Source organism: Pseudorasbora parva, chromosome 12 (genome assembly GCF_024679245.1).
Source record: "Pseudorasbora parva isolate DD20220531a chromosome 12, ASM2467924v1, whole genome shotgun sequence".
NCBI classification, from domain to species: domain Eukaryota; kingdom Metazoa; phylum Chordata; class Actinopteri; order Cypriniformes; family Gobionidae; genus Pseudorasbora; species Pseudorasbora parva.
In genome coordinates this window covers 6,320,927-6,344,902 of record NC_090183.1, presented here as the reverse complement: position 1 = coordinate 6,344,902, position 23,976 = coordinate 6,320,927, and the positions used below count along the sequence as shown (strand labels likewise).

General features: G+C 37.1%; 2 protein-coding genes across 2 annotated transcripts; one reads left to right on the top strand and one right to left on the bottom strand.

The window, feature by feature from the left end:
- The first annotated feature begins 14 nt into the window (after window positions 1-14).
- Window positions 15-9,619, top strand: lrrc41 (leucine rich repeat containing 41). The gene is made up of 10 exons (XM_067458889.1): window positions 15-223; window positions 328-414; window positions 698-768; window positions 4,113-4,821; window positions 5,511-5,738; window positions 6,492-6,638; window positions 8,548-8,646; window positions 8,730-8,858; window positions 9,248-9,320; window positions 9,395-9,619. The coding sequence occupies exons 1-10, from the start codon at window positions 136-138 to the stop codon at window positions 9,612-9,614; spliced, it is 1,851 nt and encodes a 616-aa protein (XP_067314990.1). The 5' UTR covers window positions 15-135; the 3' UTR covers window positions 9,615-9,619.
- Window positions 9,620-9,700: 81 nt separating this feature from the next.
- On the bottom strand, window positions 9,701-20,968 carry rad54l (RAD54 like). The gene is made up of 18 exons (XM_067458888.1): window positions 20,664-20,968; window positions 20,441-20,521; window positions 19,907-20,011; window positions 19,541-19,601; window positions 18,938-19,073; window positions 18,781-18,850; window positions 18,366-18,654; window positions 16,920-17,044; window positions 15,949-16,099; window positions 15,710-15,836; window positions 15,558-15,632; window positions 15,262-15,392; window positions 15,027-15,137; window positions 14,334-14,457; window positions 14,077-14,155; window positions 13,672-13,851; window positions 13,389-13,552; window positions 9,701-10,127 (listed from the first exon to the last, which is right to left on the bottom strand). Exons 1-18 carry the CDS (start codon window positions 20,664-20,666, stop codon window positions 9,926-9,928), a joined length of 2,214 nt encoding a protein of 737 aa, XP_067314989.1. The 5' UTR covers window positions 20,667-20,968; the 3' UTR covers window positions 9,701-9,925.
- Window positions 20,969-23,976: the final 3,008 nt, after the last annotated feature.

Genomic DNA, 23,976 nt, shown 5'->3' with positions numbered 1-23,976 from the left:
AGAGCGCCCCCTGACGGATTTTATCAGTCGATTTTCCTTCCAATACATTTTTATTTCTGAAACACATGACGGAAGCACAACAGTTGAAATGCCTCGAGCACGCGCTCCGTTGTGAGAAAACGCTCTTGTGTAAAAATGGGACTTTCAGATGGAAGCTCGCTGGTGCAGATGTGCATCGTGAAAGTTGCTCAAAACATCGATGTGTTAGAGAGAAAGGTTTTGAGTGAGAAAAGTTATTTTCTTGTCAATCCATAATCAAGACCTAAAATGTAATTTAAAGGAGTGAACAGTTTGACATTTATATTCTTTCTATTTTTCTTGTGCTAGATCTGCCTGTCTCTCTCCTGAAAGACTTACTGCCACATCTAAACATTTACTATCTGGACAGGATTGAAGCTGCTGCCGCCACTAAAGGTACAAATTGTGTATATTCATTCATGCATACATATAAATATACAGCATCTGATGGATGTGTGTGTGTGTGTAAACAAACCTGTTTTTTCCCTTCCTGTTCGGGACTTCATCCTGAATGCACTGACTCATGGGGACTAATTTTGGGGGGCCTAAATTGAGGAAACAAGCTTATATTATAGATAAGCTTATTTCCTCAACAAGATCGGACATGTGTGAGTGTGTAATGTGCATATAATGTGGTAAATGGGTGTTAATGGTGTTGATTTAATGATGCTCATTTCAGGAGTCTCCACATCTGTAATTTGGGCAACAATATGGAGAGATCTGGATCAGACGTGGCGCTGGAGAGCGAAGGTTTGTTCGTCATATGATCATAACATCATGTCATCATGTGTGATGTCAAGTTCTTTATAAGTATAACTTATATGGCCATTAAACATTGTATTATAATATTTTTTACTATGTGGTGAGATCTGGTATTTACCTCAGCTCCTGAATACAATAATAATAATTGCAACTAAGTAGCCTTGTGCTGTCAGGTCAGAATTAGGTCTTAACGTACACTAGCTTGTTTAATTTATACCAGTAATCTAGGTGAATGACCTTCTACCCTTTAATGAACAATGCAAAATCAATAATCAGTCAACAACCCTTTGAATGAATTCATGCTGACCCTTTCAGCAGATTCTCTTCCGGTTGGTTAGTTGACTGTCGCATTGTAAGATGCATTATAATGCTCTTTCTATTCTTATAGAACTGTCTTTATAAGCTGAAGTAAAAAACAGAACAGTACTTTGTCTTTATAACAATAAAAATGTATTTAAACAAAAGATAAAAAGGCTGGTTACACAATTTTATATATATATATATATATATATATATATATATATATATATATATATATATATATATATATATATATATATATATATATATATATATATATATATATTAGCAAAATATTAAAAGGTTATAGATTATAATACTTCAGCTTTTCCATTCTCAACAGGGCAGTCCTGTATGAGTGGAAGAATATAAAGGCTAATTACCTTGTATGCAGTTCAAAGCAATAGATGTAAAAAATAACTTGTTCTCATCAGAGCAATTTAAGTTAAAGGGGTTGTGAAATGCTGTTTCATGCATACTGAGCTTTTTACACTGTAAAAGACTTGGATTCCCATCCTAAACATAGACAAAGTTTCAAAAACTAATGTTGGACGTTTGATGGAGTATTTCTGTGTCAAAAATACTCCTTCCGGTTTCTCACAAGTTTCAGAGAGTTTTTTTCGAGTATGGGTCGGCTTGACGTTAATAAGAGCGGAAGGTCCTTGTATGGGCCGTACAGGCTCTTCTCCCGGTAGGGTGCGTGCGCATGTGACTTGCGCGAGAGAGGAAATGCACGCCCATAAACACTTCGCGCCAAGCTCCACTATTCCTATAGCATTCCGGGAAGGCAGTGCTGCATTTGAACCAATCTGAATGCAGAAATGACGGGAAGCTTCAGAACATCGCTTCAGTTGCGTCGCAAAGTGGATTTCCACGGCCACTGTCACAGGACTTCCCCAAATCATACCAAAGAAGTGTGTTTTTGATGGAGCGGTCCCAATGATAAAGGTTCGGTCCTTCTTTGGAAGCAGCCGGCGAGTAAAACTGCTTCAAATGTCTCTGCTGTTGGCTATCGTCACATGAGTAAACATCAGTAAACGACACGATCGCGTGCTTCGTCATTCAAATGCGCTAACGGTTACTGCATTGTTGTTCTCTGTATAACGTTACACTAGTCTGACTCTGACGTGCAAAACCGTTTTGCTTGCTACTGCTAAGGTTTAGTCTCATACAATAGTCCATAAACCGAATCATGTCCTCATAAACTGCGAGCAAAGACACAGAAATGTTGACAGGCCACTAAATACAGTACATAGAGACGGACGTCCTGCTGTTGCTGTTTCTCCTGATCAATTTATTTCAGCCTCCGAATGATTCTGGATCATATATCTATTAGCTGAGATCGATAGCCATGAGTTTCTCCACGCTTGAGGACGTCACCGCTTTGTGCGCATTAGTCATTCTTTAGTTCCGCTCACACGATACGCCTCCAGGCACTCGTTTTTTTCCGGAAAGGCTCGGTACAGCCCATATTTCTTGTATAAATATAATAAAACTAAAGATTTTTCGGAGATATGAAGGATGCAATACTACTCTATAGGTACTCAAGATTGACTGAAACTGAGGGTGCGTTCACACTTGTAGTTCGGTTCGTTTGGTTCGGACCAAAAAACAAAAACAAACATAATAGTCCTGGTCCGCTTAGCGTTCACACGGGCATTTTTAACAGCGAACCTAAAGTTACCGAACCAAAGGCACAGGGAGATGCTCACAACCTGATTGGTCGGTTTATATGACGTAGGAGCTCGTTTACCGAACATTCAAAACAATGCTGTGTGCTGGATTACACGCGCGGGCATTTTATGCGTGTACATGGTATTATTTTTTACCAGAGAACTCATGAAGAGCTCATGAAATGTTCAAAACAACGCTGTGTGCTGGATTAAACGCGATCATTTTATGCGTGTAACACATTTGGCATTATTTCTTACCAGAGAACTCATGAAGAGCTCATGAAATGTTCAAAACAACGCTGTGTGCTGGATTAAACGCGATCATTTTATGCGTGTAACACATTTGGCATTATTTCTTACCAGAGAACTCATGAAGAGCTCATGAAATGTTCAAAACAACGCTGTGTGCTGGATTAAACGCGATCATTTTATGCGTGTAACACATTTGGCATTATTTCTTACCAGAGAACTCATGAAGAGCTCATGAAATGTTCAAAACAACGCTGTGTGCTGGATTAAACGCGATCATTTTATGCGTGTAACACATTTGGCATTATTTCTTACCAGAGAACTCATGAAGAGCTCATGAAATGTTCAAAACAACGCTGTGTGCTGGATTAAACGCGATCATTTTATGCGTGTACATGTGGCATTATTTTTACCCGCTGAGAACTCATGAAGAGCTCATAAAATGTTCAAAACATTCAAAACAGCAGCAGGATTTCCTCCGTTGTGCAGAACAGAGACGGCCGCTGTCGTCTGCACCTGCTAATAATGGGAAACACAGGAACTTTGATGAGAAGAACCAGGTATGCTTTTTGTGTGTTTTTTCTAGCATTTTTGAAACATGCTCGTCTGACCAAATATTGATTAGGCACTTCCTCGTTGCTCCACGTTTGCCCTCTAATGTTAAAGTTACTCATTTTGGATACACCGATCTTTCCGCGTCGTCAAATCAGCTGCATTATGCGTGGCATCTTGTGACATTACGTCCGGTTTTTGGTCCGTTTACATGTCTTTGGTCCGTGTTGCGTTCATATATCAATCGAACCGCACCAGAGTTCGTTTGGAAGCGGACCGAGCGAGACCCATCTTTTTAGCGGTCTCGGTCCGCTTGTTTGGTGCGCACCAGGGTTCGGATGGCAGTGTTCACATATGTTCAAATGAACCGTACTAACCGAGCAACCGCACCAGGGTTCGTTTTAATTGAACCAAACATGACAAGTGTGAACTGAGTGTTTCACCCCCCCCATATATTTTGTATATTTTGTGTTTTATTTTGTTCAACCTTGGTCCCCATGAGACCCATGTTGTGAACAAATGCACTAAACCTGAAATCTGATTCACTATTTTTTTCAGTCCGCACCGACACCGTCCAATCAGGACTGGAAGCAGCGATGTTTGGAAAGGCTCTTTCACCTGGTCATGTTCACCCAGGTCAGACGAGGAGGATCGTACCTTTCCAACCTCAGCGATTCCTCCATTCTCTCCATGACCGTAAAGCACGTCAGAGTCCTCTCTCTCCACACGTCAATCAAAAACATCCGCAGGCTCGCATCCGGGGACCTGCAGCACATACTGAGCACCCTAGAAAAGGGAGTGACGTCCCTCAGATTACTGGATGCGAATGCTCTATTCAAACACGGACGGAAATATGTCTTGTTCATTCTCCACCGGCTCCTGGACCACGGGTCTGTCAGAGAAGTGGTTCTGAGAAGAAATCCAGATTCGTCTTTTCTGAGCTGGCTCATGTCCAGGCGCAGGGGTCCTCAGGGTGGGTTATCAGTGTCCACCACACCAGAGACGTCCCACGCTGATGGCCATCGTTCAGTAGTAGACGATGGAGAGCTGGAGGAACCTGCAGCCAAACGTCTCGCTTTAGACGTGGAGGAAAATCCAGAGGTTTTGTGCAGCGAGTTTTTGTCCTTTAGCAGCCCTGCTGACCACTGCCCTGAAGGTCAGATCCACTCGCTCGATTTTGAAGTGTCCAAATGTGAAATCCTGACCACGGTGTCACACATCCTGCCTACATGGCTGTGTCTTCACACACTTCATCTTCATAGTGACTGTAAGTATGTGCTGACAACTAAATATGATCTCTAGTTTTTCCTAAAAGGGTGGGAATTTTTGGAGATATATACACTGTGGCTCAAACATTTATATAAGGTTTTTTCTTTAAGAAAATAATTATTTTATTCAGCAAGGATTTATTAACTATTTCAAAAGTGACAGTAAAGACAATAGATTTCAAATTCAAATAAATGCTGTTTTTACTTTATTTTCATCAAAGACTTGACATATTTCTATCATGTTGTGCACAAAAATCAATGTTTTCAATATTGGTAAAAATCAAAAATGTTTCTTGAGCAGTAAATCATCATATGAGAATGATTTCTGAAGGATCATGTGACACTGAAGACTGGAGTAATGATGCTGAAAATTCAGCTTTGAGCTCAGGAATGATTTACATTTTACAATATTAGAACAGAAACCAGTGCAATTGTAATAATGTTGAACATTATTACTGTTTTACTGTATTTGTGATCAAAGAAATGCAGACTTACTGAGATTTAAGATTTTAGTTTCAAAAACATTTAAAAAAAAAACCTTCTTTGTTTCTGAGCTTTTGACCGTACTGTACACAGACAGACACACACATGCATGCAAGCAAGTAATCTCTAGCCCAGCCCTAATACAGACACCTCTGAATGCAGGATGTTGTGAAGTGAAGCAGTGGATGTGTGTTTGTGTGTGCAGGGCTCATTCATGAGGAGGAGATGTCCGTGTTGGTGGAGTCTCTCAGACGGTTGTTCCTGAACCCCGGCTGCTCTCTCACAGATCTCAGTCTAAGTCACATTTGCGGTCACAAACACTTGATCAGCGTGCTGAGAGCATGTCCGACCCTACTGAACCTTTCTCTGGAGATCTGCCCACCTGCCGACAGAAACACACAGAGGCAGCAGCCACATTCCACTCAAAACAAAGGTGATGATTTCCTGACTCAAACAAAGCCAATTCTCTGTGTGTGTGTGTGTGTGTGTGTGTGTGTGTGTGTGTGTGTGTGTGTGTGTGTGTGTGTGTGTGTGTGTGTGTGTGTGTGTGTGTGTGTGTGTGTGTGTGTGTGTGTGTGTGTGTGTGTGTGTGTGTGTGTGTGTGTGTGTGTGTGTGTGTGTGTGTGTGTGTGTGTGTGTGTGTGTGTGTGTGTGTGTGTGAATTTCTCACAAAAGTTGTAAGAATTGTAAGATTGCTTTTTACTGAGCATGTGCTGAAACAGTGCAGGGTTATTGTGGTTAACTAAAACCTTAAAAATACAATTTTGTTACTTAAAATAAACGCTAACGGAAATTAAAACTTTTTAAAAAAAATTATTTTATTTCAGTTAGTTTCAGTTAGACACCATTCTGATTTTTATTTAGTTCAACTTGATGTACTTAAATAATTAAAAGTCAAGAAAAAAAACCAAATGTGTGTGTATATATATATATATATATATATATATATATATATATATATATATATATATATTATTAAAAATGACAACAACAAAAAATTACTAAAACTTTTGAAAATTAAAATAAATTGAAAATAATTTATTCAAAATATTTATAAAACTAAATAAATATCCCTTGTATGCTAAAATAACACTGACAGTGTCATCACTCTTAACTGCTTGTAATCCTTCATGAATAACGTTATAGTTTTTGGATTGATAATAATGTTTTTGTCTGTTATTCACAGAGCTCTGCCTGGAAAAGCTGTCAGTCAAATCCACTGGTCCAGTGATAGTCAAGTGTTTCCTGCCGGCGCTGACGTGGACTCCCAGACTCAGCAGCCTTCATATGACAGGAATCCGTCTGTCACCACAGTTTTTTCACACATTAACAGGTACTTCTGCTTTAGCACAAGACCGCAACGTCTTTTTGTCACCATTATGAACTATTATACTTTTAAAAAAGACTACCCGTTACAGAAACATGTTCAAAGAATATACTTAACTGAGAACTGAGTGTAATGTTTTCAGACAATAACTGCAATTAAATGAAAGTGTATTATTGTTTAAATAGCACATAAGAAATAGGTCCTCCTATTCCTTAACATTAGATAATGCATTAAGTAACAATGAGCAAATCATTTGTTACAGTATTTATTCATCTTTGTTAACATTACTTAATAAAAATACAACCGTTAATTGCTAGTTTGTCAGCTGAGGTCCGTTAAATAATATTGACAGATACAACTTTTGATTTTAAATTTAAGATTAATCTAACTTCTTTAGAAGTATTTTCACTGTCAGTAAGATTCATATTAAATTAACATTTAAATTCATATTAAATGCAATCAGTTGAACCTATGAGTGATTTGTTTTGACCAACTGAAGTAGGATTTAAGTACAATTTTATATGTAATTTCATTAGCCTGGATGCCAGCCGAACTTAGCCCCGCCCACAAATTTTTTAGGTCGGGCAATTCAGTCTGGCCTGCTCCATAGAGGAGGGATTATCCCCGAACAGAAACTGTTCGGACCAATGAAATCATCAGGGCGGGCTTTAGACGATGACGGACAGATGATAAACAGTAACGTAATCATCCGCGTCATCAAAGGGGCTTGGGTTATATTTGTTTGAATCCTAAACGGAGAGCTTGTTTGTATATGCATTCACCTTCACAATTTCTCAGGGGGGAAATCGCAACAACTAGGGGGGTTCTCTGGTGAAAAAATGGCGTTTGGGGGGTAAAATGTGTGTTATTTTGGCAAGGTTGCCTGCTAAATTTGGCACTCCAGGGTCTATATATCACATAACAGTCGCTTCAACCCGCAGACATAGAAAAGAACCCGCGGAAAAAACGCGGACTTGGCACCACAGTGCAGTTGAGCTCTGTTGACATTTGACAAGTAACGTTATGCGTCCCTTCGTTGCTCTGATTGGTTGTAGCTCTATCCAATTGATGTCTTTCCTGGTTGGGTTGAAACACGCCCCATAATCACAGCCCAATGGAGCAGTTTCAGACTCATATTCTGACTAGAATTGAGTATGACCACGTCAGGCTATAATTTCATAATTATTTATATTGTCTTTGAAATATGGCACTGCATGTAAGCATTTATGGTAAACTAAAATACTTTAATATAATTGGTAACACTTTACAATAAGGTTCATTAGTTAACTAATAATGGACTGCACAAAATCTTGTTAGTTAATCTGTACTGTGAACTAACATGAACTAGATTTTTAACAACGTTAACAAAGATGAACCAATGCTGAACAGAGGTGTTGAAACTTACCTTATATTAAGTAACACTAGTTCAAATTATGATCAAGTACTTTATGTGTGCTTTAGTATGTTAGCCAACACATTAAGATAAGTGCACTTCTATAAAGTACATTTAGTTGTAAATTGTTTCATGCTTAGTTTATTTAATTTAATGCTTTAAAGTAAAACTTAAAAACAAAAAAACATGAATGTACACATAAGTGGTCTTTCATTTCATTGATAAAGTATATTCCTGTAAAAACAAAAACTATATGATTTTAAATACACTACAAGTGCACATTCAGTACAATTAAGAATTTTTTTCTTCCACAAACAAGCAAATGTAGTTCTGAGCTAATGAAGAGAACATCATAGCGGTTTAATAAGGGATGAATGGTTCCCTTACCTAATACAATCCACTTATTTTGTTTGATTGTAATTGTAATAAATGAAATATTTTAGTTGTATTGTTAAAAAAATGTTTTTTTACAAACAATTGATTCATGTTAGCATGATCCATGTCTCTTTTTCCCCCTCATAGGATCTAATCCATTACTCAAGGTATTAAAGCTGGAAGACATAACCCTAGCTGACTATCACCAGGATATTCTTCATTTTCTAGAAAATTCTGAGTTAGAAGGTAAAGCGTTACATGTAAAAAAAAAAAAATAGCCTAGTCCCTTAAATGAATGGCTGATGTTTGTATTATTGTTTGAATCTCAGAGCTGTCCTTGAAAGACTGTAGGCTGCTGGATAAGTGTACTGTAAAGGAGGACTTCCTGGTGCCGTTTGTAGAAGCACTGAAAGGGATCTCGTCCCTCCAGAGCCTAATGTTGGCCCAGAATCGACTGGGTAAGACTGAACTCGCTCCGTACAATAATTGATTGGTCAGTGATATTTTTAATGTATGCTTTTAATCACAAAGGGGGCATTAAGTTGGTCCAAAGTGAGTCAAGACATTTATAATGTTACTATTTTAAATAAGTGCTGTTCCTTTGAACTTTATATTCATCAGAATCCTAAAGAACAAAAAGTATCCCACAAAATATGCTTTCAACATTGATAATCAAAAATATTTAGATATTTTGAGCAGCAAATCAGCATATTAGAATGATTCCTAAAGGATTGTGTAGCTTTGTGTGAGCAATATACTGAAATATGTTGAGAAATATGTCAAAGAACACGTAATTTTGTGTTCTTTGAACTAATGGGGTAAATATGACTTGTTTTTCTTCTTCCAGCAACGAGTGCCATAGAAGTTGCCAAATTATTCTCAGGATGCAGTCCCAGCAAAATCACAACATTAGACCTTAGGTAATATTGGTTTTGTTGCATGCATCTTTCATACATGTGTTCACACAATAACCATAATGTCTCCTTTCATACAGCTCAAATTTCATTCTTCCTGCTGAACTTCTGGAGTTTGCACAGCTGCTGGAAACATACAGGCCAGTTCAGCGACTAACACTGGACCTGCGCTTTAATCCACTGGATCGTGACCCTGAGGTCAAAGGTCAAGCACTGAGAAAGCTCATTCCGTACTGTAACATATTAACGGATGACTGGGACTCCAGGTCCACTATGGCCGATCACATCAGTGTGATGTAAAAAAAACTTTAGTATGACATTTGCATTCCCGTGTGGGGAAAAAAGACCATGCAGCTGTGACGTAAGAAACGACTCGCATAAACACCTTGGATATAGCTCACGTTTAATGACACCGATAGGGATAACCATTGAATATTTGAAGTTTCATAAATGCACAGAATAAATAAAGTAACAGGAAACGTATTCTGTTAACGATTGAAAAGCAGAACGTTTCTCTTCAAGTTCCAGAAGCTCTCTTACTGTTCCCAGATCAGCTCTGATATCAGTTCCAGCTTTCAGCCTTTACGATCTGGTGCATTCATTAATGATGCTCAGACGACTCCTCTCTGGTCCTCATGAGAGCGCTGGTGAAAGACGAAAGAGACAGCAGCGTCCCAGGATGCCTGCAGCACAGGGTCCCTCAGGCCTCTCTTGTCTGCACAGTGATGCCAGTTGGACAGATCGCTGGTGCAGTCTGAATCATCTGGAGGAGGACGCACCTGCCGATTGTTTATGCAGCGCCTACAGCGAAACCTGACACACAAAAAGATCGTCAATAAAAATGCCACATTTGATAATCTTTGTACATTAACTGAATTTTGAATTGCGTGTATAAATATCACATTAATATCAACATTAAAAACAAGAACTCACAGGAAAAGTCGGTAACAATTTATAATACAGGTGCACTAATATGCATTAATTCATGCTTAAAGGGGGGTGAAATGCTGTTTCATGCATACTGATCTTTTTACACTGTTAAAGACTTGGATTCCCATACTAAACATAGACAAAGTTTCAAAAGTTAAGGTGGACGTTTGATGGGAGTATTTCTTTGTCAAAAATACTACTTCCGGTTAGTCATAAGTTTCGGCAAGTTTTTTGAGATCATGCGTCCCCTTTGACGTTAATGGGGGCGGAATTTCCTTGTATGGGCCTTACGGACAATTCTACCGGAAGCGCGTGAGAGAGAGCGAGGGAGAGAGCGAAAGTAACAGGCTACGCCCATCAAAGCGCTGGCTTGTAGGATGCTGGACAGGTGATGTGCACATAACAATGTCACCAAAAAAGTGCGTTTTTGGTTGCCAGACCAAGACAGTCCTGCACAGATTCCCCAAAAACCCCGCGTTAAGGCAACAGTGGATGTAATTTGCTTTTCCGGATCAGCAACTGAGTTGCGCGAATGTTTATATCTGTTCGCTGCATTTCGGTGCCGACTGTTTCATAAACAAGGCCCAGCTCGACGCCGGATTTTCCCAATCACCTAATGCTGAATGATGGAGCAGTCCCAACGATAAAGGTCCCAACGTTAGAACCGCAGGCGGTGAGTGAGACTGCTTCAAATGTCTGTGTTTTTGCCTATGCTCATCAAGTAGCCCAAACACGATCACGTATAGTTGATCAATGGAGCATGCGATGTGTAGTGCGTGTACATTTGTTTAGCTGGCCACTATATGTGTAACTTTATGTTTGTGTATTGTAAAAGCACTCCAAACAACAATACACAAAGAGTGGGGAAATATGTTGAACTAAATAAGCGCGCTTCGTCATTCAAATGCGCTACTATTCCGTGTCTTTCTATGTAAACACTAACTTAACCTGCCGTGCAAAACCAGTCCGCTTACTGTCTACACAAACCACACGTAAACACACACACACACGTGCACAACTGCACTTCCCACATGTACACCTTCAAAGACAAAAATACGACGATATAATTCAAGTATAAATATGTAAATAACACAAGCCGCTAAGCATATTATATAGTTAGTGTATAACTTGTACCAGAGACGTCCTGCTCTAGTCGTTTTTGCTGCTGCTCCTGTTCAACTGCAGCCTCTGGGCCTGATTCCGGACCATAGATGTATGGCTGTATCTGATTAAAAGCCATATTTTTATTTTGAATAAAGTTTTTTCCCGCTGTTAGGGATGACACAGCTTTACGACGCACTCGACTCAACACAATAGCAGCAGCGCGCACACGTCATTATTTAGCTCCGCTCACACGACACGCCCCCACCCGCTCTGCTTTTTTCGGAAAGACACGGAACAGCGCATCTTTCTTATATAATTATAAAAAAAATAAAGACTTTTCGGAGATATGCAGGATGCAATGCTACTCTATAGGTACTCAAGATTGACATGACACTGACTGAAACTGAGTGTTTCACCCCCCCTTTAACTAATGCGCAGATAATCATGAGTTAATTTATGAATCATGAAGAACTAAACCATTTATTAATGATTACTGCATCAGCAACTAATGAACATTCTATGTGATTAAATAATATATGATTTGCTATTAATTAAATGTATCATCATGTATTAATTCCTTAATAACACTGACCTGCTGTGTTAATGAACAGGTTTATTTACATTATTAGTTAAAGCCATGCCTTTCAACTTCCAGTCGTCTGCTTTAATTAATCATTAGCTAATGATTTACAAAGGTGTCATAATATTATGACTTTACTTGTTGGGGCACATGACTATTAACTAATTGTTATGTAATTGTGTTTTGAATTAATTTTGAATTAGTTAATAGACAACAAGTCATAACGATAACTTTGTAAATCATTAGCCAATGATTAATTAAAGCAGACAACTGGAAGTTGAAATCCATTGCTTTGACCCATTGTGGTAATTAACATGTTCATTTACATTATTAGTTTAATGTTTTATTAAGGAAATAATGAGACATTTAACTAATAACTATTTAATGATTATTTAATCTATTAATCATATAGAATCTTCATTAATTATCATCAATAAATTGTTTAGTTCTTCATGAGTCTTACATTAACTCGTGATTATCCGTGCATTAGTTAAGCATGAATTAATGCATCCGTATTGTAAATGTTACCGGAATGTTTTTTGTATCAAAGAAAGTTTGAGTTTTAAATCGATCTCAATGCACTGTCTATACTTGTTCTTCATGCTAATAGGTGTAAAACTCCAACTTTACAAAAGGTACATTGTGGAGAACGGCAGTAATGTAGCGGCATTTGCTAAGGCTCCAATCAGACAGAACTCGTTTTTGTGAGAGGTGCCTTTTTTAATGGTTTTCTATTGGCAGTGAGTATTTTGTATGCTGTTTGTGTTCCCCGGGTGCCCTTTTCTTTTAATTTAGAAAAAAACAGCGCACTGCTCTTTTCTAAATTAGAAAACAAACAAACAAAACAAAAAAAGGCAGTGCAGTGCGCCTCACATTTTAAACCTGAAATCTGGGCCCAAGGCCACAATTCTGTGCATGCAACCTATTATATGCACGCTGCTGGTAATTTGATTGGATGTCATGTTTTTGACCCTTTACAGCATTTTTTCTGTTACAAATACATGCTAAGTTTTATTGATATTTTAATGTGGGGTTGAATTAAATAAACGGCAAAACTCTGCCTTTTGTTCATGTTCAGACACCTCACGTGGGAACCAATATTGATACGTTAATTGTAGCGCGTAGCACCACAATGCCCTGTTCACTTTGAAGTGTCTTGCACTTCTTTAACCGAAGCTGAATGTCTTTTCCCATGTAACTAGTCAGTCATGGTCCCACAAAGGCTTAATTAAACCTCTGGCTCCGCCTGCTACAGAAGCCACGCCCTAAACTCACTATAGGTTGAGTTGGAAAGATTCACAGATCTGATCAGACCGACTTTTGATGGTGCCTGGGACGCTCAATATTTACACGTGTGGGGGAGATAAAGCCATGAATGTCATGCTATTGAACATTAACTGGCTTAAGAGAATCTATTTTATTATTAAAAAACTCTTACATCACCTTTATTGCATTTTTACCTGTCATGTGTGTCGCTGACTGTTTTCTCGTTGAGTGAGAAGAGTTCTCGTAGCTCTCCAAGAGAGAAATGTCTTTCCACATCCTGTTCCTCATCCACTACACAGCTACTCAAAGCTTTCTTATGAGCCTGTCTCTGCAAGATCTTTTCCTCTATTGTTCCCGTCTAACAGAGAGGGGGGGGGAACAAGCAGGCTCATGATCCACTTTTAAAATGATGAGCATCTTGTACAATAAGAGACATCTGTAGGCATTTCATTTGGAAAATATCTCTCTTTAACTCACCGACAGCAGTCTGTAGATGTAGCAGGTCTTCTTCTGTCCATCTCGCCACACTCTAGCCATCGCCTGCTCGTCATTGGCTGGATTCCAGTCAGGGTCAAACATCACCAGGCGATTTGCACCAATCAGATTCAGCCCACAGCCTCCAGCCTTACTGCTCAGCATGAAGATGAACTCTGGATTCTGGAAGAGAGGAATTAAACTGAAATAAAAAACTAGAAATAGATGAAAATGAAACTCATTTCAGCTAGCTCACAAGGCAACATTTCTATTTTAAGCTAAAGCACTACAATTTCAAACTGAAAATTACAAATGACAATCTAAAATTAAAGATAAGCCAAAACAATAGTACAAAAATAACACTAAGACTTTATATGACAGATTGCGTATGAATAGAAACAGACTTACAGAGGGGCTGTTGAATCTCTCCACAACCTTTGCTCTCTTCTTGATGGACATTGTCCCATCCAGTCTAACATAAAGGTATCTGTTCATGAAGGAAAATATATTAATAAACATCATAAGCCTGAATGGTAATACTTTGGTTGATGGTTAAAAATTGTAGATATTGTTGTGAACCTCTATAGGGAGGTAGATGGGACTTCCAGATCAAATCCATTTGTACTCTACACTGAGGTTAGATATATATTATCAGAATCCCTCACCTTCGGGTTCGACACAGCTTTTCAAAAAGGTCCAAAGTCTGTGTGTAGTTAGAGACCAGAACCACTTTGTCACTCGTTGTTGTTCTGGTCATCGCCAGGATATAGTCCAGCACCAGCATCTTCCCTGAAAACAAGGCAGTCACACAGACATCAATGAATCTGGGCTTAAATGCCACACATTATGGGTTATGGCCAATTTAAAACTTAAGGTTTGTACCATGTTGTTTTACAGATCATTTCTTATTTGATTTGGATTTAATTATATAGGTCCAGATTTCGTCAATAACCGATTCAATTGAAGTGTTACACATAAAAGGGATTTGAAATTATACATATATAAAAAAAAATGCCACTGAAAAATATTTGCCGAGTACAAATATTGTTAACTTATTTCAAAAATGCATTCCTGACACAAGGTTTAGGGACTGTAACATTATTTAAAGTCTCTTCTGCTAACCAGTAATAATCCATTTGAATATATAGTAAAATGTATTTTATTCCTGTAATCAAAGCTGTATTTGAGCATCATTACTCCAGACTTCAGTGTCACATGATCCTTCAGAAATCATTTCAGGAAACATGTATTATCATCAATGTCCTAAACAGCTGTGCTGCTTCATATTTTAGTTTTTTTGAACAAGTAAAAAAAAATAAAAAAACTTTGACCTATAAATGTTGTCTGTCAGAACTGACCTGAGAGCTGTGGTTCCACTGCTTTAGTTGAATAATTGTGTGGGAACAGGTCCATTGCTCCATCAAAGCCCTCTTCTCCTGCCAGACACTTCTCATAAATCAAGGCAGGATCTAAAAGTGGGAGGGGATTTTTTTGTTGTTGAAGTTTTCATGTAACAATAACTTTAGCAAAAAAGAAAAAAAAAGTGTTGCTTATGTTGATGAAGAGGTCAAAGATTAATAGGCCCACACTCACGGTTGCAGAGCTTCTTAAGCGAGGTGATGGATGACAGGGAAGACACTGTGATCTTGCCGGTCTGTAGACTCTCTACAGGTTTGGCCTGATTGAGGAATAACTTGTACAGTTCCTTCTGGAGAGGAGTCAGACTGACAAAAACACAAAATATTACTAATTACTGCTCCCTTTAAGGCTAAATGATAACAGTCACATTAAAATAAAGCCATTTTCATCTAAACGTACTGCTCAAGTGCTAATGATGGCACATGCATGAGGTTATTGAAAGTAGGGAATAAGACCAACTGATTTCTTACTTGCAGCAAACAACTTGTTCAATCTTCACAGGCAGATACTTGGAAAGAATATCTGAGGTTCTTCGAATCAAACACCTTAGTAAAACAAACACAGTGTTTAATTGAAAGGATTTGAATAGTGAGATAGAGTAGCCATTTTCTCTCATGCTCACCTGTTGACAATGCTGATGAGCTCCTTGAGCTTCTCCTCTCCGGCAACCCTGTCTTTATCACTGGCGTCAGCGTCACGACCCTTTAGGATTGGAATCTCAAACCGTTTCTTAAACTCCTGAGCTGTGCCTAAGAGAAGAGACGGATGGACAAATGATTACTCAATCAACATGTATTGTGAGCACTTCACTGAAGTTCTCCACAGGGTCATGTACAACTGGAAGGATCAAAAGTCTCTTACCAAGGATACCAGCATTTACAAAGTGCACCAAACTGAAATATTCCAGTAAGTCGTTCTGAATGGGTGTTCCAGATATCAGCACTCTCCTCTGGGCGTTCATAGAGTTCAGCGCCTGGTACGTCTGGTTGTCAGAGTTTTTCAGCCTGTGACCCTAAACAAACAACACAGATACGGCCATACGGATTGGAAACCCAAGATACGCTACCGTTCCAAAAGTCTGGGGTCAGTAAGATTTTTTTCATTCTAGAAAAAAAGTCTCAAAGACCGTTGAATTAACTAAGAATTATAACTATAAAGACAACTATTTTAGCACCCACATCAGCACTTTCTTTTAATTTATAAGTGCTGCAATTTTGTTGCCTGCCACTTTAAATGCTTGAATTTGTTACAGCAGGATGGATTCTGATCAGTTGCCAATGTTTCTATGGTTCATCAGGAAAATTTTGAAAACGAAAAAGTTCTGAAAGCGATTCCAATGACATTGTTTCTCTGTGCCATTATCGTTATAGGTGTGGTATGGATATCTTTAGAATTATTTTTATTGCCCTTGGTGTGAAACGCTTTTATTCTTATCAAATCTACATTAATCTGACAAAAAAAAAAAAAAACGTACTAAAATAAAATAAATGCTTTCTGTGAATCTCTCCACATCCTTTGCTCTCTTCTTGAGGGACATCTCTTGTGTGATTTCTTTCAGGATTCTACATTAATTTGAAAATTTAAATAGAACCTTTTGTAACATTATAAATATCTTTACTTGCACTTTTGCTTCATTTAGTGCATCTCTGCTGAATCAGTGTATTATGTTTTAAAATGGTATTCACTTGAGAAATTTCCATGACTTTTAAAAATGTTATACATTTCTCTTACTTTTCCAGGTCTGAAAATAACAATTTTAAAATTCCCTAATATTTACAGGCTTTCTATGAATCATTTTATTATTATTTATGTACTTATTATTGTACACTTACCTCATCACAGATAACCAGTCCAACTCTGCCTTTGTGCAGGACTTCAGTGTGGAGGCGGAAAGTTTCATAGGATATTATCAAAATTGGAGTTGGAACTCTCATGCCATGCTGGGAGATGAAGTTCTCTGAAAGAACATGACATGAACATGAACAGTGAAAGCTGAGTAACAGGGTCATTCAAAACAAGATGAAGTATAGTGGCCAGACAATGAGGGTCTTTAATAACTCAAATTAAAACACACACACGGCCAAAAAAAACCTTTTATAATCAGTATGTCTAGGTTTCCAGTAAAAAAAAAAGTGCAAACATAAAACGTGGTAAAGCATGCCAAAGTCAAAAAACTAGCTGTGACAAAATCTGATTGTGATGTCGCCTCTTCGACAAAAAAACTGTGCTTGAACACACCAAAAAGACTTAAGGTAAATGTCAACTAGCATGTTCTTTCTATGTTTGCAAGTAAATATCTGTCTATATCAGCAGGTCTCAATAGTAGGGTTGTGATGATACATTACATATCAAGATATCGCAACATAGAAATGCAACGATATATATATATTGTTTATTTTAACAATATGACTCACAATACAGAGTTAGTTTTATCTAAGACTCAGCTTACAGTATCTAGGTACAAGTATAAATCACCCAAAAATGTAAATTCTGTCATCTACACACACAGGTTATTTTATACCTATGAGATTTTCAATGATCTTTCAAATACAACTGAAGATATTTTTATGAGAGATTTCTGTCCCTCTAATTAAAGTCAATTCCCCTAAAACTTAAAAGATCTAAAAAAAAAAAAAAAAAAAAAAAAAAATGTTTTTTGTTTTGCTCTTAAAGTTGTAACACATTCACACCATTATATGACTGGCACACAGCAACGGTTGGAGTTAAAAATCTTCATTTGTGTTCTACTGAAGAAACAAACACACCTACATGATGGATGCACTGGGGGTAAGCAGATAAACATCACATTTTCATTTTTGGGTGAACTATCCCTTTAAACAAAATTACAACAGCCTTCTGTCTGTGCCATCTTGACTTCTTTGCTCGCTTTTATCACTTTTACTTTTATTCTTCTTTAAACTTGTTTGCTAAGCTGAACATCTACACTGAGCAACATCTAAGCTGAGCATCTAATCAGATTTCTCTCTCACCGATGGGCGATGGCCTCACATACTGAATCGGCCAAAAAACCTTGATGGTGTCTGACTAGAGCCAGTGAGGAACACACCAGTAAAAATTAAGCTGACCAACGCTTAAAAAACAGCCTGACATTGCACAACAGCCAACTTTTGGCTCGGTGTGTCCCAGTCTTAATAGAAACAAACAATTAAAGATATATTCTCTGGAAAGTCTTCTTTATCAGTTTTGAATCCCAAGTGAAATTAACTTGAAGCCTATAAATAACTCCTATCTTAACAAAAGAACAAGAAGAAGAATACCAAGTTTGCGATCTATCTCGTCTTTGGAGCCGCCATCAATAGCGACAGGCTGGATGCGTCCGCCGAGCCATTTGCCTACTTCATTGTACCAGTTTCGCACGAGGCTGGAAGGGGACACCACAATGGCCTTGTCGATCTCGGGTTTGAAATCAGGACTCTGTTTCAGTAAAGTCCACATGAGAGTGATGCACTGCAGCGTCTTTCCAAGCCCCATCTCATCCGCCATAATACAGCCGTACGAGTTTTCAATCCGCCTTCCTGTTACACAGTCCCACAGGAACTTTACACCCTACAGAAGAAAATTGTGTATTTGTCTGAAAGGTCTTTCCCAAAAAAAGGGGAATAATTATAGTGAAAATATCTGTCATTTTGATCACTCTTTCACCTCCGATTCATCTATATAGCAAGATCATACCTCTCGTTGATGGGGCCGAAGCACTTTAGTGAGCACTGGATCTACAACCACATGCACTGGTAACTTCTCCCTGCAAAAGAACAAATCAAAGTCATTTGTGTCATTGTTGAGGAGCTGCAATATAAGACCCATCTGATAATCAACAGATATGACTGACTTTTCTGCTTTGATGAGCTCATGAGCACTGATGGCAGGCGGCTCATATAGAACCAGAGCTCCATCTTCAAACGGGTCATGCAGGGACTTCCTCACACCGGCCCGCTTCAATCCCAGAGCCCTCAGACCCAACGAGCCTGATCGGAGCAACACAAGACACTCTGAACCTCTACAACTCTCCCCCTGCCTCTCAGGACAACAACCACGCTACATGCATTTAAATGTAAACTCAAAACACAATTGTTTAATCAGTATTATCAGTCATGAAAAGGTTAACTTGACATAACAGTCAAAATGTTAACTCACTACCAATAATCTGTTTCATCTGCCCGCCATGCTGTCTGTAATTAATGTTTGTTACCTATGGTTTTCATGTTGTATTGTAAATGTAGTGCGATTTGCAACTGAAATCACTCATTACTTGGACTGGGCCAAGACTTGGCTTGCTATGTATAAACGGCTTGCTATTTACTGTTATTGTGAAGCGTTCTTGAGCTTGGGAAAGGCGCTTTATAAATTAAACATATTATTAAACGTATTATTATTATCATCACACTAATTACTTAATTAAAAATACATAAATGAGCTCTGAGTACAGACTGACCTGTATAATTTTGAATGGGAATTTTAAACGGCTTTGATAAGATCTTGCGAATGAAGACTTCCTGAAAAAAGAAGAAACAAATAATTAGTTATTTATAGTAATAGTTCATATTTAATATTATTTTATATAATATATAAAAATTAATTTTTTTTTAACAATTTTACCAGTTTTCTGTTTTTATTTGTTAGATTTCCAATGTGTTCTAATACAATCAACAGCTTGTCCGCTTGAAGGGGCAAGTGAGTGAGAATTTTACTAGATATTTAATAAGATTGGGGGGGAATGGCCTTTATAAAAGGTAAAAATATCACAAATATGCAGATTTAAATATGCCAAAGCTGATTGAAAACTGGTGAGAATACGGACATGCTCATTGCCATCGGCGCAGACGGGCCTGTTGGTGAGTGGCGTCAGGGCTTTCCTGAAGGGAGAGATGTAGTTTTCTCGACAGTCTCTCTTACTCTGCGGTGCCTGTAGGAGTGACCACAGTCAATTCAATTCAAAGTGTGCTTATAGGCATGACAATTGTTACAATGTATTGCCAAAGCAAGTGTCTGAATAATGTGGTCCTAAATGTTTATACATTTTACTGGTAGTCCACTATATGAATAATATTTGTGTCGTCACAGTTTACATTATTTTGCTATCATCACTTACATAAATGAACAATAGTATCCTGCACCCGCTAGAACAAAATTATATTTGGTGTCTGAATAATATTTGGGTTGACTGTTTATATATAACACACACGTACATATACATTCAAAATGGTAATATAACAAACAATCAACATTTTAGAACAATTTATAATCGTGCGTGCGTGTGTGTGTGTGTGTGTGTGTATCACATCCTCGCTGATGATGATCATTCAATTAAGAGCTTTAATTGTGTCCAACTCACGATGTCAGGCTCCCAGTCCTCATCATCTGAGTCCGGCCCTTGCTTCCTTTTGGCCACCTGACTGGGTGCTAGACTTCTCCTCTAAAGTTATTAATAATTGAGGTAGATTTTACTGGATTTTCTTAACACGACTCAATAACAAACACTTCATTTGTATAAAGACCACAGGTATCTAAACACACACAAATCGACATCAAGTTAAATTATTAATATTGCCACCTACCATTCTGGATCAGGAATTTATTCCAACTTATCTAAATACAATCAAATAAATATGCATTGTTCTGTCATGTATCAACTAACGTTATGTTGTTTCCTGTGGCGCTGCGCCTCATACACTAAAATAAAACAACTGATCCGCTTAACGAAACTTCCACACCAACACTGTCGACTAAACTACAACTAATATCGCATTTAAGACCATATTAACCATGACATATTAATCCACACTAATTAGAACAGAAAATAAACTCGTTGTTGTTAAACACTAGCAGCAACATTTGAGAGTCCCGCGCGTACCTCATACAAATCTACGGAAAACGCGAAGGAACAAACTTCGACATCCGTTTCGAAAATAAATGCTGCTAACAGTAAGAGAACGAAAATATCGTAAACAATGATATATGATACATACAAATATCAAACCTAAATGTATATTCATATAAACAGTTAATTTAAATAAATATATATAATATAAATGCAAACATTTTATATTTATATTAACAATAACCTAGCTAGACTAGGCCTATTATAATTTTACGGATTTGCCATTACTTTTTAGGGACAGGACAGGGTAAGCAATATATAAAGTTGTAATGTCTTGGTAACTGTATTTTACTCAATAGTAAGGTTTGTTTGTTAATTATATAAACATAATCAATAGGTTTATCCACCGTAGGTTGTTTGCTTATTTTTACTTTGATTAATTTGCTTAATATGCATTTATAGATTATATTAACTTCTAACCGGTAGACCTCTTAGACAGTAAGTAGCCTATAATAAACTTATTTACAAAGAACTTAAACATGTTACCACTGATGATTAGGCTATGTTATTATTATTATTGTTTTTTTGAGATGCTGAAACCTCAGTAAGGGATAAAGCTTACCTTTTATTTGGCACATCAAAGGTCAAAGAGACTCTTTACAAAATTATGTTTAAGATTTACCAAGTTATAGATTTTATACAGAAACAATTTCATTTCAAGGCGGATCCTTGTGGATTTTGTTCTTCTTTTTTTTCTGAAACACTTGATCAACTATTATTTTACTGTGAGGTTACTTAGTAAATTTTTATAGTCAATTCCTCCTATAATCCAATATGATGTCATCTTTTTTAAGTGTGATGTAAAGTCATCCTTCTCTGATGTTGTACAATTCGTTGGGTAAATATCATATTGTAAATGGAAACATAACAGAAAGTCTGAAACTTTATTTTTCTCTTGATTTTATTATGTTTTTCTTTGATATCTATCAGCTACCTGTTTATTCTCACCTTCGGTCCTTTTTTTTCACCTTTGTGTGTTTGTCCCAATGGAAGTGTCTTACATTGTTGGTGGCTGAACTGGATTTAGTCATTAATGAGTAATCAATAATTTTTAGAGAGAAAGGTTATCTAATTACACTGCTGAAGAATTAATTGGTAGCTAGTAATTCATTTCTTGATTAGGGTAACTTACCCAAAAATGCTACTAACTAAACCGAACTTCCGCTTCCACCGTCCACTTGATGGCGCAGTCGGGTTATTTATACAGGGGTTAAGAACAGAAGTCAAACTGACACTGACTGAGGAAAAGTTACATAGAGCTCAATGCGAGAGCACAGAGAAGCTGTGATGGAAATGTTGGTGCAAAGCAAAACACAAAATAAGCACGTGGCACACAAGGTAAAATGTATTTCTCTTTAAATGCATCATCTGTATAAAAATCTGAGCAATAAATTCCAGGTATATACACTTTATAAATAATAAAAAATATAATTATGATAACATGTACACACAAAAAAAAAAAAAAACTACAATAAATACATCAAACAATAGCAGTAATTTCCCTTAAATAAAGCAGGGGATGCATAGCATCCAAAGGGTAAAATGATGTCATCCTTGAGGAAAAGAGTTCACTGCGCTGCTGGGAAACAAGAGGAGCAGTTCAAGACTACAAACACATACAATAAAACCTGGCTTTCCTCAGATCTCAGAGGAGCACAACTCAAAACTGACCAAAAGGTCCCCGATTAGCACAACAACATTACTGTGAAGAACATGACATGATGAAGAAAGCTTTGCCCAATCTGACATCTTTCAAATGTTGGAAAAAAAATTGATAATCTACTAGATCAACGATCTATGAGTCAAAACACAGAAATGCAGATAAAAACAGGGCAAAAACACTGCAAGTCATCTAACAAAACAGGTTAAACTAATGTCTATTGTATGAGGTTTTCTATTAATCGATTACTTAATATCAATACAAAACATTTGATAAAATCCCTGTTACATTCAAAGGCAGTAACATAAAGGGAATTTATGATTTTGCAAATTCCTTAGTAATAAAATGTTTTGAGTATAACTGGGTGAAGCTCATGACGACACGTCCTGGTCACATTTAACCGTCAAATCAAACAGAAAAGAAATCATGCGGAAATAAAACATCATGTACAATAAAATCTAATCTATATATTTATTTATTTATTTATTTATTCACATTTATTCAGCTACATATTATATTATTTTTTCTAGCTCTGTTCACTTTAAGTCCTCATCATTGGCTCAAAACAGGAATTTATGTTTCTACTGACGAAATGTATGAACACCAGCGCTATTTAATTATAACTGATAGTTTTTAATTAGTATTGATTTTGAATTAGACTTTATTTTATATTTTCAGTTTTCATTTTTATTTCAGTTAAAATAATTTTGTGTCTTTTCCACGTTTTTTTTTTTTTAGTTTAAGTTAAACAAAATGAAAGTTGGAAGTGCTGAAATAAAATAAAAAACAAATTTTTTATATAATTTTTATTTCAGTTAATGTTAATTTTATTTTATATTATATTTTATTTTATAATTTATTTACAATATATATATGATCATGAAAATAATTTTATAAATGTTGGCAAAATTTCCAGAAAACAAAATCAAATCCTGTATATTTCTGTTGAATTCTGGGTGAAACATGATCCAGACGTGTTCTTGAGCGCCCATGAACCCATGAGTTCACGGGTAGTAATAGTGTCTTTGAGAACGTTACACGTGATATACAAGCAAAAGTTAAAGTTATCCATGAGATTAATACAGTAACTGTGAGAAGAGGAATAGTACCGTGTGACTGTCGATTACAGAGCTCTATCTATCTATCTATCTATCTATCTATCTATCTATCTATCTATCTATCTATCTATCTATCTATCTATCTATCTATCTATCTATCTATCTATCTATCTCTATCTCTCTCTCTCTCTCTCTCTCTCTCTCTCTCTCTCTCTCTCTCTCTCTCTCTCTCTCTCTCTCTATTCACCTTGCACATACAATAAGTCAACACC